This window comes from Manihot esculenta, chromosome 12 (assembly GCF_001659605.2).
Source record: "Manihot esculenta cultivar AM560-2 chromosome 12, M.esculenta_v8, whole genome shotgun sequence".
NCBI classification, from domain to species: Eukaryota; Viridiplantae; Streptophyta; class Magnoliopsida; order Malpighiales; family Euphorbiaceae; genus Manihot; species Manihot esculenta.
This window is the reverse complement of record NC_035172.2, coordinates 36609929-36623265: the sequence shown is the minus strand read 5'-3', so window position 1 is coordinate 36623265 and position 13337 is coordinate 36609929. Positions and strand designations below refer to the sequence as shown.

General features: G+C 31.6%; 2 protein-coding genes across 6 annotated transcripts; one reads left to right on the top strand and one right to left on the bottom strand.

The window, feature by feature from the left end:
* The first annotated feature begins 1981 nt into the window (after window positions 1–1981).
* On the top strand, window positions 1982–3701 carry LOC110627867 (protein WHAT'S THIS FACTOR 1 homolog, chloroplastic). The gene has a single exon (XM_021774241.2). The coding sequence runs from the start codon at window positions 2419–2421 to the stop codon at window positions 3640–3642; it is 1224 nt and encodes a 407-aa protein (XP_021629933.1). The 5' UTR covers window positions 1982–2418; the 3' UTR covers window positions 3643–3701.
* Window positions 3702–5398: 1697 nt separating this feature from the next.
* Window positions 5399–12855, bottom strand: LOC110628653 (pentatricopeptide repeat-containing protein At4g18975, chloroplastic). 5 transcript variants are annotated; one of them, XR_002490090.2, is made up of 10 exons: window positions 12682–12853; window positions 12010–12042; window positions 11778–11897; window positions 10923–11042; window positions 9541–9684; window positions 8602–8814; window positions 6559–6754; window positions 5944–6111; window positions 5661–5828; window positions 5399–5529 (listed from the first exon to the last, which is right to left on the bottom strand). XR_002490090.2 is itself a non-coding variant. In XM_021775437.2 (8 exons), exons 2-8 carry the CDS (start codon window positions 12037–12039, stop codon window positions 6059–6061), a joined length of 876 nt encoding a protein of 291 aa, XP_021631129.1. In that variant the 5' UTR covers window positions 12040–12042; window positions 12682–12853; the 3' UTR covers window positions 5399–6058. The 5 variants fall into 5 exon arrangements, 1 of the variants encoding a protein (XP_021631129.1); XR_002490091.2 differs by lacking the exon at window positions 5944–6111 and having other exon boundaries at window positions 12682–12854; XR_002490089.2 differs by having other exon boundaries at window positions 5661–6111.
* Between the last annotated feature and the right edge of the window lie 482 nt (window positions 12856–13337).

Below are 13337 nucleotides of genomic sequence, written 5' to 3'. Positions count from 1 at the left end.
GGAGGAAAAGCTTTAGGAAAAAGAAAATTCATTTTAAATATTTAAATATTGTACTTATTCTAGACGAAAAAGTCTAGACATTTATGTTAGATTTTTTTTTTTGATACAGAGGTTATTACTCTATATGGTGTTTTCTATGATAAAATTGGTCAATCCATTGGTTATTTTATTCGCTTCACAATAATAATATCTTTTTTCAGTCTGTTAAAGTCAAAAAATTATATTTGAGAGATTAAACTTAAAATACGTGATATTGATGTTAAATTAACTTTAATCTGAACTCGCGGACTATTATACATTCAAGCCATACATTCAAGCCATACGCAAATTGCAACGCATTATTATGTGTCTAAGCTATATGCAAATTGCAATGAATTACAAAACTTCAGTTTGATCGTAAATCTATCTAACAAAAAATATTTGCTATCACATAAAACAACACCACCACCTACATAACTCGGATTATTTTTAAAAGCACTATCAATATTTAATTTCATCCAATCCTCCTTTGAAAAACTTCATGATATCGATATAGTCTAATAATTCTTAACAATAAATCACTCATCTCAAGTCGCATTATTCAAACACAAATAACTCTTAATTTAACCAAATTTATTATTCAAAAATAAGATTGAACCATTAAAAGTCCAATCATTTCTCCATTTTCACAATAACTATAAAGTTAGACATGATTTCACAATAAATATAAAATACACATAAGACTTGTTGGAGGAAGAGATCAAATTTTGGAAGAAGAGATCAAATTTGGTTATGAACATAAATCTGATGCACCAGTATTCAGTCCTTTATCGATCTAGTATATAGAAATTGCAAGGAATCGAATCCCAGAATAGACCTCATATCTATCTGGCTTTATGATAATATTTGAAAAGATGGTTTATGTCTTCCATAACCCCAACACACAATGAGAGTAGAATCTTTATGTCGTCTTTCACAATTAATCATTGACTTGCCAAGTTGTATAAGCTTAGCAACTTTAACTTTTCAAATACAGTCTCATACCTTGACTGTCTAAATAAGTCACTCAATTCTTTGCGCGTGAAAAGCAGACTTTATGAGAAATTGTTTGGAAGAAGTGCCTTTTCATGATACGTGATTATTATCCTCTAAATATGGACTGCTATCATAGTTTCCAACGGTAAATAGAGAGCGTGAAGAAGAAAAAGATTAATAAACTATCAATCCCACAACATATCCTCGTCACATTTATGCGATGGAAAATTGCAACTAATATGTTGATTTTTTATAATTAAAATTTTAAACTATTGAATAATAAAATTAAATTCTTGCAATTTATGCACTCCAAGGCTTAGTCTGGTGGAAAGTGCATCCTGTAGCCTTGAAAGGTCTAAGGTTCGACTCCCCCAACCCCTATTTCAAGAAAAAAAAAATTCTTGCAATTTATTACAAATATAGTATGAGGAATAAATTGAATTAAAAAACTTAAGTGATGTATTATAATAAAGATTCTAAAGTTTTCTTTTTATTAATAAATTTATAACCTTTTAATTCTAAAAATGAACAATTTTATTTTCTAGATAACATTTAAAATATAATTACATGATCTATTAATTTATAAAATTTTTAAATAATAAAATATTTAATTAATTGAATATTAAATAAAATATTATAATCTTTAAAGTTTTTAATATTTGAAATTTTTATAGTGCAAATGACTAAAAAAATATGTTGAAATAAAAACATTTATTTAAAGAATTTTTTTAATAATTAAATAAAATTTTGAAGACTACATTATAATATATCGTTAATTTTTTTAAATACAATTTAATTTGTTGGCTGTAACAAATTGTAAAATCTTCATCATTAAAGATTTAGAAAAAAATTTCTTATAATTATAAATTAACCCAAACATTTAAAATTGTTTTTCCTGAAATAGAACTTTTAACTAATAATATTTAAGAAACAGATTTATGTAAAGATTGAAATCATTATTGAAATATTTTAATCTTGCACATGGACAACTCAGCAGTCATATGGGAAACAATTCTTTCTTGTGCTTCATGGCAGACAGATTTAGAGGTTCGATCTTTAAGTAAATGTTAACTTTTTTATATTAAGCCCATTTCTCACGAAAGTACAGGAACAACACAAGCAAAAGAAAATGCTGCGTTTCACTTCTACGGATTCTTTATTCCTTTTTGATCGGCCCCTTTCCTTCTCAATGGTCATCCTATTCCTGTTGATTTCAGGAGGTGATCTCTTAAATCTCAATTTCTAGTGCTATATGCTAAAACCAGTGTCATGCCTGGCTGTTGGAATTCTTAGTATTTATTTTACCTTATGTAGTAATTTTTTAGCACATCTGAAGGCATAGCCATACTGCACTCCAACTGTTTGATTTTATCTCTCACTGAAACCTGTTTTTTTCCCTCCAACATGCATAGAACATCCATTTTTTCTTGCTTCCATCAATCTTCGAAATCCTTTCTTTTATACAAAAAAGATGTCTCTGCATTCCCATTTCCATTTCAAAAATCAAGTGCAATGTTGATATCACTGAAGCAAAAATCAAGTGGAGGAAGAAGACCCAAAAAGAAGATATACCATAGAGTCCATGAGCTTGATCGAGTCATGGACTTACAGAAGAAGCCATCTCTTATCTTACACCTTAAAGCCATTATTCAATCACAAAAACACCAACATCTCCTCCTACGAAACCTTGAGAAGCAAGTTGGCTTTGTCCAGAAATGGAACTTTATGGCTGTCATTGAGAAGTATCCTTCAATATTCCATGTTGGTGCTGATAGTCGTGCGCCTCCTTTTGTTACACTCACTGAGAAGGCTAGGAAGGTTGCCAACGAGGAAGCTGAAGCTAGGGAGTTAATGGAACCCATTCTGGTTAAGAACTTGAGGAAGTTGTTAATGATGGCAGTTGATTGTAGGTTGCCACTAGAAAAGATTGAATTCATTGAGAATGAATTAGGTTTGCCCCAAGATTTCAAGAAATCATTGATTCCAAAGTACCCAGAATTTTTTTCAGTGAAAGATGTCAGTGGGAAAGCTTATCTTCATTTGGAGAACTGGGATTCTACGTTAGCAGTCACTGTTCGCGAGGAAAGATTAACAAGTGAAGGAGTTACTCTCTCCAATCCGCCCAAGAAGAAGGTTAGAATATCAAAGGATGGTAATTTCTTGGGTCCATTTGCCTTTAAAATGTGTTTTCCTACTGGTTTTAGGCCAAATGCGAATTATCTTGATGAACTAGAGAGGTGGCATAGACTGGAATTCCCTTCTCCATATCTGAATGCAAGGAGATTTGAAGTTGCTGATCCAAAGGCACGAAAACGTGTTGTGGCTGTGCTTCATGAACTTCTTAGCTTAACTATGGAAAAGAGGTTGAATTCTATACAATTGGATGCATTTCATTCCGAGTATTTGTTACCATCTAGATTACTGCTTTGTTTGATAAAGCATCATGGCATATTTTATATGACCAACAAAGGTGCTAGAAGTACTGTGTTCCTCAAGGAAGCCTATGATGGTTCACATTTAATTGATAAATGTCCTTTATTGTTGTTTAGGGATAAATTTGTAGGACTTAGTGGTCGTAGGGAGATCAATCCGTGTAATGAGGTTGCTTCTTCACCTTTCTCGTTTTAATAACCAATTAAATTTATTTATTTATTATAATAAAATTAAACTATAATGGGTAGTTTTGATAATTTTATTGTTCCCTCCTTTCTACTTTCATATGTGTGGGATATTATTTTTATTTGTTATATATATTTTTATTGAATATTTTTATATATAGTTTTCTATTAACTTTCATATTTTTAATTTTAAAGCATCTTATTTTTTAAAAATATATTAGTTTCTAACTGCTAATTAATATTAGTTTCTAATTGTTAATTAAATTAAGTACTTAATTAACTAACGTTTCTTCAACAAAATATCTTAATTTATTTCATTTCATAAAATATATAGTTGTTCTTATTGAATGATTTAATATTAAATCCTTAATTTTAACAAAATCCAGAGAGTTGATTGTAAATTATTGGTAATCAATGAGAATAGCAAAAGATAAAACTTACTTTAAATATCTTAGAATTAAAATATAATTTCTTAATTTTATGTTGTCTATGAATATACAACTCTAGTTATAGAACGATTCATATATTTTACTAGATAAATTTATAGTAGATTTGTATTTTTTAGATAAATAGCAATAACCAAAAATAAATTTTTTTGGTAAGTAATTTAATGTTTTCTGAATAGGAGGCATTTAATTTATAATATATCTAGTTAATAGTTATTCAAAGAAAAAAAAAGGGATTATTCAGTGCTATTAGATATTTTCTTATACTTCTGCAAAGCAATCTGCAATACCATCTGCAAAACTGTGAGGTTACTTCCATTGCCATTGAGACTTGACAACAGAAACAGCTGAAACACACAAGGAACTGAACTATAATTATATTCATTTCCACAGTTTGCCAAAAGAACACCTCCAAAGACATTGCCATCTCTATTGCAAATGGCAATTGCTCACTGTTATTAGCTTGAAATAAATGCTGAATACAACCTTAGTGTCTCAAGAAACAAGCCAAGACTTTTTGTTTCTTTCTTTCTTTTTTCTTTTTCTTTTTCTTTTTCTTTTTTATGTAGCTAATTCAAGATACAACCTGGTAATTGGTTTCTTCGTGCTTTAAGATGTGATGCTCAATGCGGCTATCACCAGCTCATGCACGAAACTTGCTGGCTGATATGTGGAAGAAATGTATGAGCAATGATTTAATGCATCATTCTAGCTACGTGGTATCAGAGCTGTTACATATTTTCCTTAACCACGTATCTCTATCATAACTTTTTGTAGCGATGCACAAGTCCCTCCCTCATTACTAAACTCATTTGCTCTAAACATTCTCTACTTGAATAACATGTAGGATCTTCAATAATTCCCTCGCTTATAGAGATTTCCTCAGTTGCCGAAATATTCCTTAATCTATCAACACAAAATCCTGGATTTTGGGATGAACTACTTATCTTTTGAGATTATCGTTAAACACATTGGACCTGGCTGGTGACCAAGCAAAATCCACCTATTCTGGCTATGGAGAGAGGCAGCAGGAAGCTGGAGAATTCTCTGCATTTTGCTCATACCTTCTTCCAGATAAAAGTTGTAACGTATTGCCACCTTATAGGTCTTGCTTTACTTCACGGTATTAACACATTAACCAAGCGTACCTATGAAGTATCATTTTCACTATTGGAAAAGAAGGCTTGATCTTCAATATGTTGCTTAAATTAAAAGTAATTGGAAATGATATTTTATTATCAAAAAAATAAAAATGTCGATCCAAGTAGAAAAATAGCTTCTAAACATTTTTACAATAAAAAGAAAAAAAATAAAACAAAATTAATGCAAAATCATCATTTCATTGTTTTTAGTAGACATAAATACAGACAGGTACTGTTCTTTTTTCTCTTTTTTTCCACCTTGAATTTCCCAAGAAGTCGACAAATCACAGTCCAAACACAATGATGAAGCTGAACATATAAAGGAAAGGAGGTCACACAACAAATTCACAATAATACTCTAACAGTCGCTGGCAGTTTTAAGCCAAAACAAAGAACATGGCGGATTTAATACCAAGGAGAATCACTGTGGATTATATTACCTGTAAATCGCATCTCCTTCGCACCTTGAAAGCATTTGATCATTTTAAAGAGGAGTGTTAAAGAAGAAATGTGCTCGATAAACACAACCATCAACCAACAACAATCCAGCACTCGTACAAGATCCCAGCCTTGGATAATCTTCCACAAATCAAACTGTTACCATCATCCTGGAAGCAAGAAAACTTGGGATTTGGTGTAGCATAACTTTTAAGTGAATCAATATATCTTTGCTGCTTTGCAATATAATGCACGCCCCAAAGCATTGGTATTCAAGTGGCTAACTATGCTTGAAGTACATTGAAAGATTCAAAGTGTTTCATGGTATGGCAACTGAGAAGCAAAGATGCTCAGCCATGGAAGAGGTATTCATGCATAGGAGAAAAAGGGATAACTCTGGTTATTGTAAGCTTTCCATACAGGCTTCTGAATTTGATGTGTGTTTTCTGTGCCCTAAAGAAGCAAAAAATGAATCGAGTCAAAGAGCTCCTTTTCTTCATGAATATAGCAACACAGATACACTGCCAAGCTCCACTAGAACCCGAAAGCTAATATATAGATAACAAGGACATGGAACTTAACAAATGGAAATTATTTATGCGGCTTTGGACATGAGCACAGGCAGAACTTGACTTGGCATATATTTAATGAGGTAAGGTATATGCTCATGTCTCAAACCAAAGGATACATCATATATTTAATTAGGTAGCTGCTGTTAAACTTCAGCTAGTCAACTTTTAGATTTGTTGAAGCTCTCCACTATCCTAGTTCTCAAATTAATGATGAATTTCATGTTAGACAATTTCTTTGTTTGTTGGCATGACTAGGACAGTTTAAGTTATGTGATTTGTTTGTGATATGAAATTGGCATATCAATGATCATGCTTAAGAAGGGCTTACCCGACTTCTTCTTAGATGAGGTGTTTCTAGATTTCTTGAGGCATCCTTTCTCTGTTTCTTGGAAAAGATAATTATACTTTTGCAGTGCACGCTTTTTTTCTTCGAGCATACCTAGCATCATGTATGCATCTGCCACTTTCTGGATAATTGATTTTTCTGGAGGTTTGCGATCAAAAGCTTCCAGGCTCTTGAAAAGCTATGAAATCCAAGTGACAAGACAACAAAAGTTAGTACAGTGCAACAGAATTTCAACTTATCATTTTATCAGGAAATAAGAAGTGAATAACTCCAACTTCAACTTATGGTAGTAACTTAATAAAAGGTTTCAAACCATTAAAAATTACAATTATATGTATATCACATGCAGCTGTCCACAATAACAGCCCTAAAAGACCTAAACACTGCAAATTCAGCTACAATAAGATTAACCTTCCTCTATTACATGCAACTTTTGAACAAAAAACGAATATCGTGAGGACAAAAATTTGTATGCTTATACATGTACATCAATTGTTGTTTCTGTAACAAAATCATCATATTGGATAATCCTAGCATTGTATTGAAACTATTTTTTCGATTTTATTAAATACTAAATATTATGTTTCATTTTGACAAAATGGCTAAACTTTGCAACCAATTTCTCAAATTAATACAACATTATAAAATTATTACCAAATCTTCTTATTTCAGATTTGGAATTTATTAGTAGTCCTCATACTTTGGGATTCTTTACATAGATTCCCCACAACTTGCTAAGGGAAAGATTTTCACGAAAAGCATGTCAAGAAATGAATTATTTTTATTACTCAGTTTTACCATTGAAAATCAACAAGAAATTATGCTCCAGCATTTTGGGCACATTAGAGGAAAATTAATCTAATCTTTCCTCCATTCAAGGAGAGCATAAGAATTTTTGAACCTAGGACTCTATTATAAACTTGGTTTAGGATATTCCCTAAACAACTGTATCCTACACAAAAGGATAACCCTTGGTGCACGATCTTTTCCAATAATGTAATGCTGTTAAGACTTGAGACAAGAATTGAGGTTAACTGGATGTTGGAGTGACAAAGGACCGTCCTAGAGCCTGAAAGTTTTGAGATCAATATAATCAAAACAGACTACATGCACTGCAAATATCAGCAATATATGAAAAAGTTGACAAAAAACCAAATTCAGTCTAGATTTTAAAAGCTTTCTAAAACTATGGTTAGAAAGTTAGCAATAAAGTAACCTTAGTCAAATTAGATCCCAAAGGTAAGACCATACCATTATAGATGTATACACCCCAAAAGTAAAATTGGATTCACATAGAATGATAGAACAGCTTGCAGATTGGTACTAGGAACCACACCCATCAAAAATAGATGAAAATAAATAAAGAATTTTGCTTCACAAGAGTTGCATCATCCAACTCAAGAAGCAAACTTTACAAGAATTTTCATTGATTGAAAAAATTGAACAAGCATTATAAACTAGGTATTTATAGACTAAAAGATCATCCTAAATCAAGACATTGGGCTCCAAAACTAACTCTTAAGGATTTTGATTTTAACATCACACTGATCAAATGAAGATGGGAATTCCATAAATAAAATTTGCTTGTGAATGGATTCTTTTATACAGTTTCCTAATTTTGTTTGTGAATGGATTCTTATATACAGTTTCCTAATTATTAAATATATATTGTCAGGATTTGGCTTAAATATAACCAATTCCATGTAATTAATGATGTAAAAATTCCGAATGGAATTTTTTAAAAACCAAACATTTTAAGTGTAGATTTTAAATAAATTCCATAAAATTTTGTGGAATTAATGTAATCAAACAAGCTTTCAGAAAGCTCATGAGAGTTTAAATAATACATGATATTAAAAATAAAGACCTCTAAAGAATAAAGTATTCAATTCTAAAAGGAAAAATAAATTGATCCTAAATTAGGAATTATGATAGGTATAAATAAAATGGATTAGCATCTAAGCAATAGAACTAAATCACAATATGATAATCCATTTCAACTTACACAAAGCATGGGAAACATACCTTTATGAGGCTCTCTAGCATGTTGTTTCTATAGTATATGGATATCATGCGCTTGCATAACTGCCAAGGGACCGAGTGAAGATCTGTACCAACTTTCTTCAACCAAAACATGTGTGCTTCTTCAGCTCTATGGTCCTTATCTAAGGCTTGCAATAACTGCCCATATGTTCCCATTGTATTTCCCTGCCCCTTGCTTAGCATCCATTTAATTACCTAGAGGACATTAATAAACAGCCACAAATAAGAAAAAAATTACAAAACAACAACAACATCCAGTGGGCATAGTATAACAAAAGGGACTGCATTATGTTATCTTAAACTGCCATTCTGTAAGTTATTTTACTGTTTTTTATGTGATACATGGATAATGTTTACATTGTTAGGTCAATATCATCAAATTTTATTCAGATAATTGAAGCTGTCTATTTATAATTTCTCTTTGGGATTAGCCCTTTTAAGAAGTTATTTTCATAGTTATTTTTGTTATTATGTTATACAGCTGATGTTCATATCGTTATTTTTGTTATTATGTTATGTAACTGATGTTAATATCGTTATGTCACTATAATTATCAATATCATCAGATTTATTTCAGAAAATTGAAGCTTTCCATTTAGAAATTTTCTTACTTTGGGATTAGTCATTAACCCCCCTCTCTCTCTAATATATATGTAAATATATATATATATATAATGCATTAGGCTTTAAATGCTTTTGTTTCTTTTTGGTTTTCTCTTTAAAAAGAAAGTTTCATGGTAGAAAAGATGCTGAAGATAGGAGGAACGCATGAATGAAACAACTTTTGTCTTTTAATCTACTGTAGAACAAGGTGTTTCTCAGTGGAGTGCCTCTGGCATTATTCAGCTTGACTGGAAGATCAGGCTTGCTGCTCTTTTTTTTTTTTTTGAAAGGGGAGTGAAGAGGAAGAGAAAGAGAGACCTGAACAACTCTGTGCCACTGCTGTTCCTTTTCAAGTGTAAGCAAAACGCTCTTAAGGGACACAATAGGGAATGTTCGCTCCCACGCAACCCAGGCATCAAGAGTACCATAAACAGCCTCTCTACTATTGTCAAGATCAAGAAGCTGCACAGATAAAGTTCTCATCAGCTTACCCAATCAGTCGGATTTGTATGGGAAAAGAAATACCAAGATCAATCTTTTGGCTCCCATTGTAGGGAAAAGACACTAAAAATTCCAGGTAAATGTTCATATATTAAATTGTAAGTCAGAAGTAATCTTACAATTGAACCAGTCAATGCCTCATTATACAAATAATACAAGGGTACAAAGAGCTCATTGAATCCAAAAACCTAGCATATACTTTGCATCACCCAATTTCATCTATAAGATAATAATGCACACACACAACCTATTTGAGTTAGATCAGCACATCATGTATATATTACTATGTAGAGTGAAAAATGAAATGTCAGTGACAAAAACAATATGCATGAAAATCAAATGCACACACCCATGAAAATCACAAAAGGCAACCACAAATAGATTTTATAAATTTTGAGGGGTCTTTCAAGTTAAATAGAAGACTTTAGGCAGACTTGTTTCCTATGAAGAATGAGAAAGAACAAAGTTGAATTTTATCCAAATGCCAATGTCACAGAGGAACTCTAAAACTTGGTATATTTTCTGATACCTAAGGTAAGCTAAATGTTGAGATACTTTCTATAAATAGCCTTGATTTGTAGTGATTGTGTGCACAATTAGAGATATGATTGTGTGATATGATAGGTATATGATTAGGAAATTAATTTATTCTTGCAAGTAATATATATACCCTAATTGGTTTAAGAGACATAATCAAGTATATTTCTCTCAAAATCTCTTTCTCTCTTTCTTTTAATCATCACTGTTTCATGGTATCAGAGCCAAGCATCTTGGCCTATCTGTGAGTGGCAGATCTGCCACCTTCATTTGGAGGTTTTCTGGAAGTCAGTTAACCTCACCACCCAGGCACCAGCCTGGCCGGTTTTCGATCGGCACCTCCTTGAAGTGCCGTCACCAGAAATGCCGCCACAAATGATGTATTCATTTACAATAAGCATATTACATGGGGAGAGCATGAATAGCTTAAGGGCGTAAAGATTAATTTCCTAGAAGAATGTGACTGCTTTCCCACAAAATGATGTATTCATTTACAATAAGCATATTACATTCAAACGACTGCATAAAGTCATACCACAGAATTGAAGAGTAACGGGAGCTGAAATGCTAAAACAATTATTAGCACTCTGCTTACACAAATTATTTTCCAAACACGCCATTTTCAGTAGATAAGGACACTATGAAACTTCACATATGCATACCGTGTTTACAAGAAATTTGATCTTATCATTCCTGGAAACATTCTCCCCAATCTGAAATTTCTGCACTCGTCCAGCTTTCTGGTCTGCAATCTCACATGCAGCTTTGCGATCATATTGATTCTAGAATGTTACAACCAAATCAATAACATAAATTACGCATTTATAATGTGATTTTTCTTACCCAATTTCACTTAAGAATTGAAATTCATGCACGCTATGCATTGGAACAAACATCAAGTCATTTACTTGAAAACCATATTTAGAAAAGAAAAAAAAAAAGGAAAAGAACATGATTGTCCCTAGTAATATTCAATGTGGTTAGGAAAACTGTGCTGATGCTGATGAGTATCCTCAGGTTGATTCTTGGAGAAGACTTCAAGATCTCCATTTGACTTCAGCATGGAAGACACCAATAAGAAGAAGATGCTTTACACCAAAAATTCTTTGTACTCTCTAACTTGGAACTTGCAAGGAAAGCTAAAAAGCTCATTCCTAGCTATTTCTCACAGGGAGTCAAAAGTATCATATTTAACTTCCAAAAATTGGGCTTTCTATGTAATAGTTAAAATGCAAGAACACTCGCAGATTTGCATTAAAATGTCTGTTTATCAAACTGCCAAAGTACATAGAGATCAAATGACTACTATAAAATCTACAACATATTCTTCTATAACCCTTTGTGCATGCGAGCTCCAAGGTTGCAATGAAATCACTATAAGTGGATCTCATGATATTCTATCACATACCAAATTTTGACTTCAACATAATCCCATTAACTTTCCAACACGCTGTTATTTTATGTCAAATTTAATAACCAAACAATAAGGTAGTTTAGTGATGCATTTGTTAAAGCACCTCTAATATTGAAGTAGATCTTATTGCATTTATATTAGAAATTTGAGCTTGCACCGCTGTATTGTAGCTGCAATTAGGACTCCTTATCCAAGCATCACCTGCTCGAGCTAATTGGCCAACCTGTAAAATCATCAACTAGCTCAAATTCAGTATCAGAAATTAAACTCCAACTATACAACTAAACATACAATAATCGAGAGAGAGAGAGAGAGAGAGAGAGAGAGAGACTTACAAGAGAAGAAATGGCTGGTGATCTCCACATGGCCTGAAATCAGACCAGACAAAATATAATCTAAATATCCATCGCAATCAAAAACTAAAACAAATAATAAGCAAAAATGTGTTTTATTTTATTTATAGGAGATTTACTATTTCGTCCTAAGTATTGCCATTATTAAATCTTTTCTCTGTGTCAAAGAACCGTTAAAAATAGGTGAAGAATGAGAGATAAATCCAATTTTACCCTCAAATAAAACCTCTTATTTAGTCCCTGTATATTAACATTATTAACAAGTCAGTCTAACACAACTTGATTGTGGTCTTTCTTATGACTTATCAGTTCTTCAAGCATAGTAATCAAAACAAAATCAATTTTAATGATTCCTAAATAACAATATTTAATATCAAACTATCATACTCAACCTGCTTTCTCAGAGCAGCTCAAACAACAAACATACTCACTATATCATGAGATCCTAACAAAAGCTAAAATGAAAAAGCACGCAGACATAATTTTCATCAATAGATGTGCTAAAAATTTATTAGCAATAGTCATGGACAAAAATGCAATATTTCCCCTATTATAACGAGAACTAACAATTCACTTGTTAAATTGTCCATTAATACTCTTTAATCTCCAGGCATTGGTGGGTTATTAAATCCTAGGTTTTGGAAAGGGGAGAACCTGCTGTTAGAGATTAAGGTGCAGATGGCGGTGGTAGTGACAGTCTTCGTCGTCGTCGCCGTCGCCGTCTTCAGGAGATGTTGGTGATGAAGAGAGGGAGAAGGAGTTAGGCTGCTGCTACTTCGGCGTTAGAGGCGGTCCACACCGTACAAGGGTAGTAGCGCAATGGCTGTTTTCCTAATCCCTTCACCATTTATATTAGCAATATTAAAAATTAATTTAAATTATTTAAATTTATAATTATTATTTAAATAAATTTGAATCAGTTTAATTTTATATATATTAATTAATAATTTATATAAAACATATTTTTTATTAATAATTTTTATTTAAAAAATTTAATATTTTTAAAAAATATTTAAATTTTAATTTTTTAAATAAAAATACATAAAAAAATTTATAAATATTATTATAAAATATATTTTCTTATATTAAATTAATTATTTTTATAAAATAATTTAAATAGTAAATACATAAAAGTTAAACTCACAATAAATATTATTTTTTTAAATTTAAATTCATCCTATATTCTATTATAATTATCAAAATTAATATATAAAATGTGCTCCCTTAAGATAAAGACACGCATATGAGGTACTAACTACAAACTAACAATTTAAACCTTTCAATATGTACTATCTTTGGAGGTCCTAATC

What these genes read in the sequence shown, in the direction of transcription:
- LOC110627867 (XM_021774241.2), top strand. Translation starts at nt 2,419, where the DNA reads ATGCATAGAACATCCATTTTTTCTTGCTTCCATCAATCTTCGAAATCC.
- LOC110628653 (XM_021775437.2), bottom strand. Translation starts at nt 12,039, where the DNA reads ATGTGGAGATCACCAGCCATTTCTTCTCTT. An exon ending in CACCAGCCATTTCTTCTCTT is followed by an intron (nt 11,898 to 12,009) that starts GTAAGTCTCTCT and finishes ATGATTTTACAG; the next exon opens with GTTGGCCAATTAGCTCGAGC. An exon ending in TCAAATTTCTTGTAAACACG is followed by an intron (nt 9,685 to 10,922) that starts GTATGCATATGT and finishes TTATCTGTGCAG; the next exon opens with CTTCTTGATCTTGACAATAG.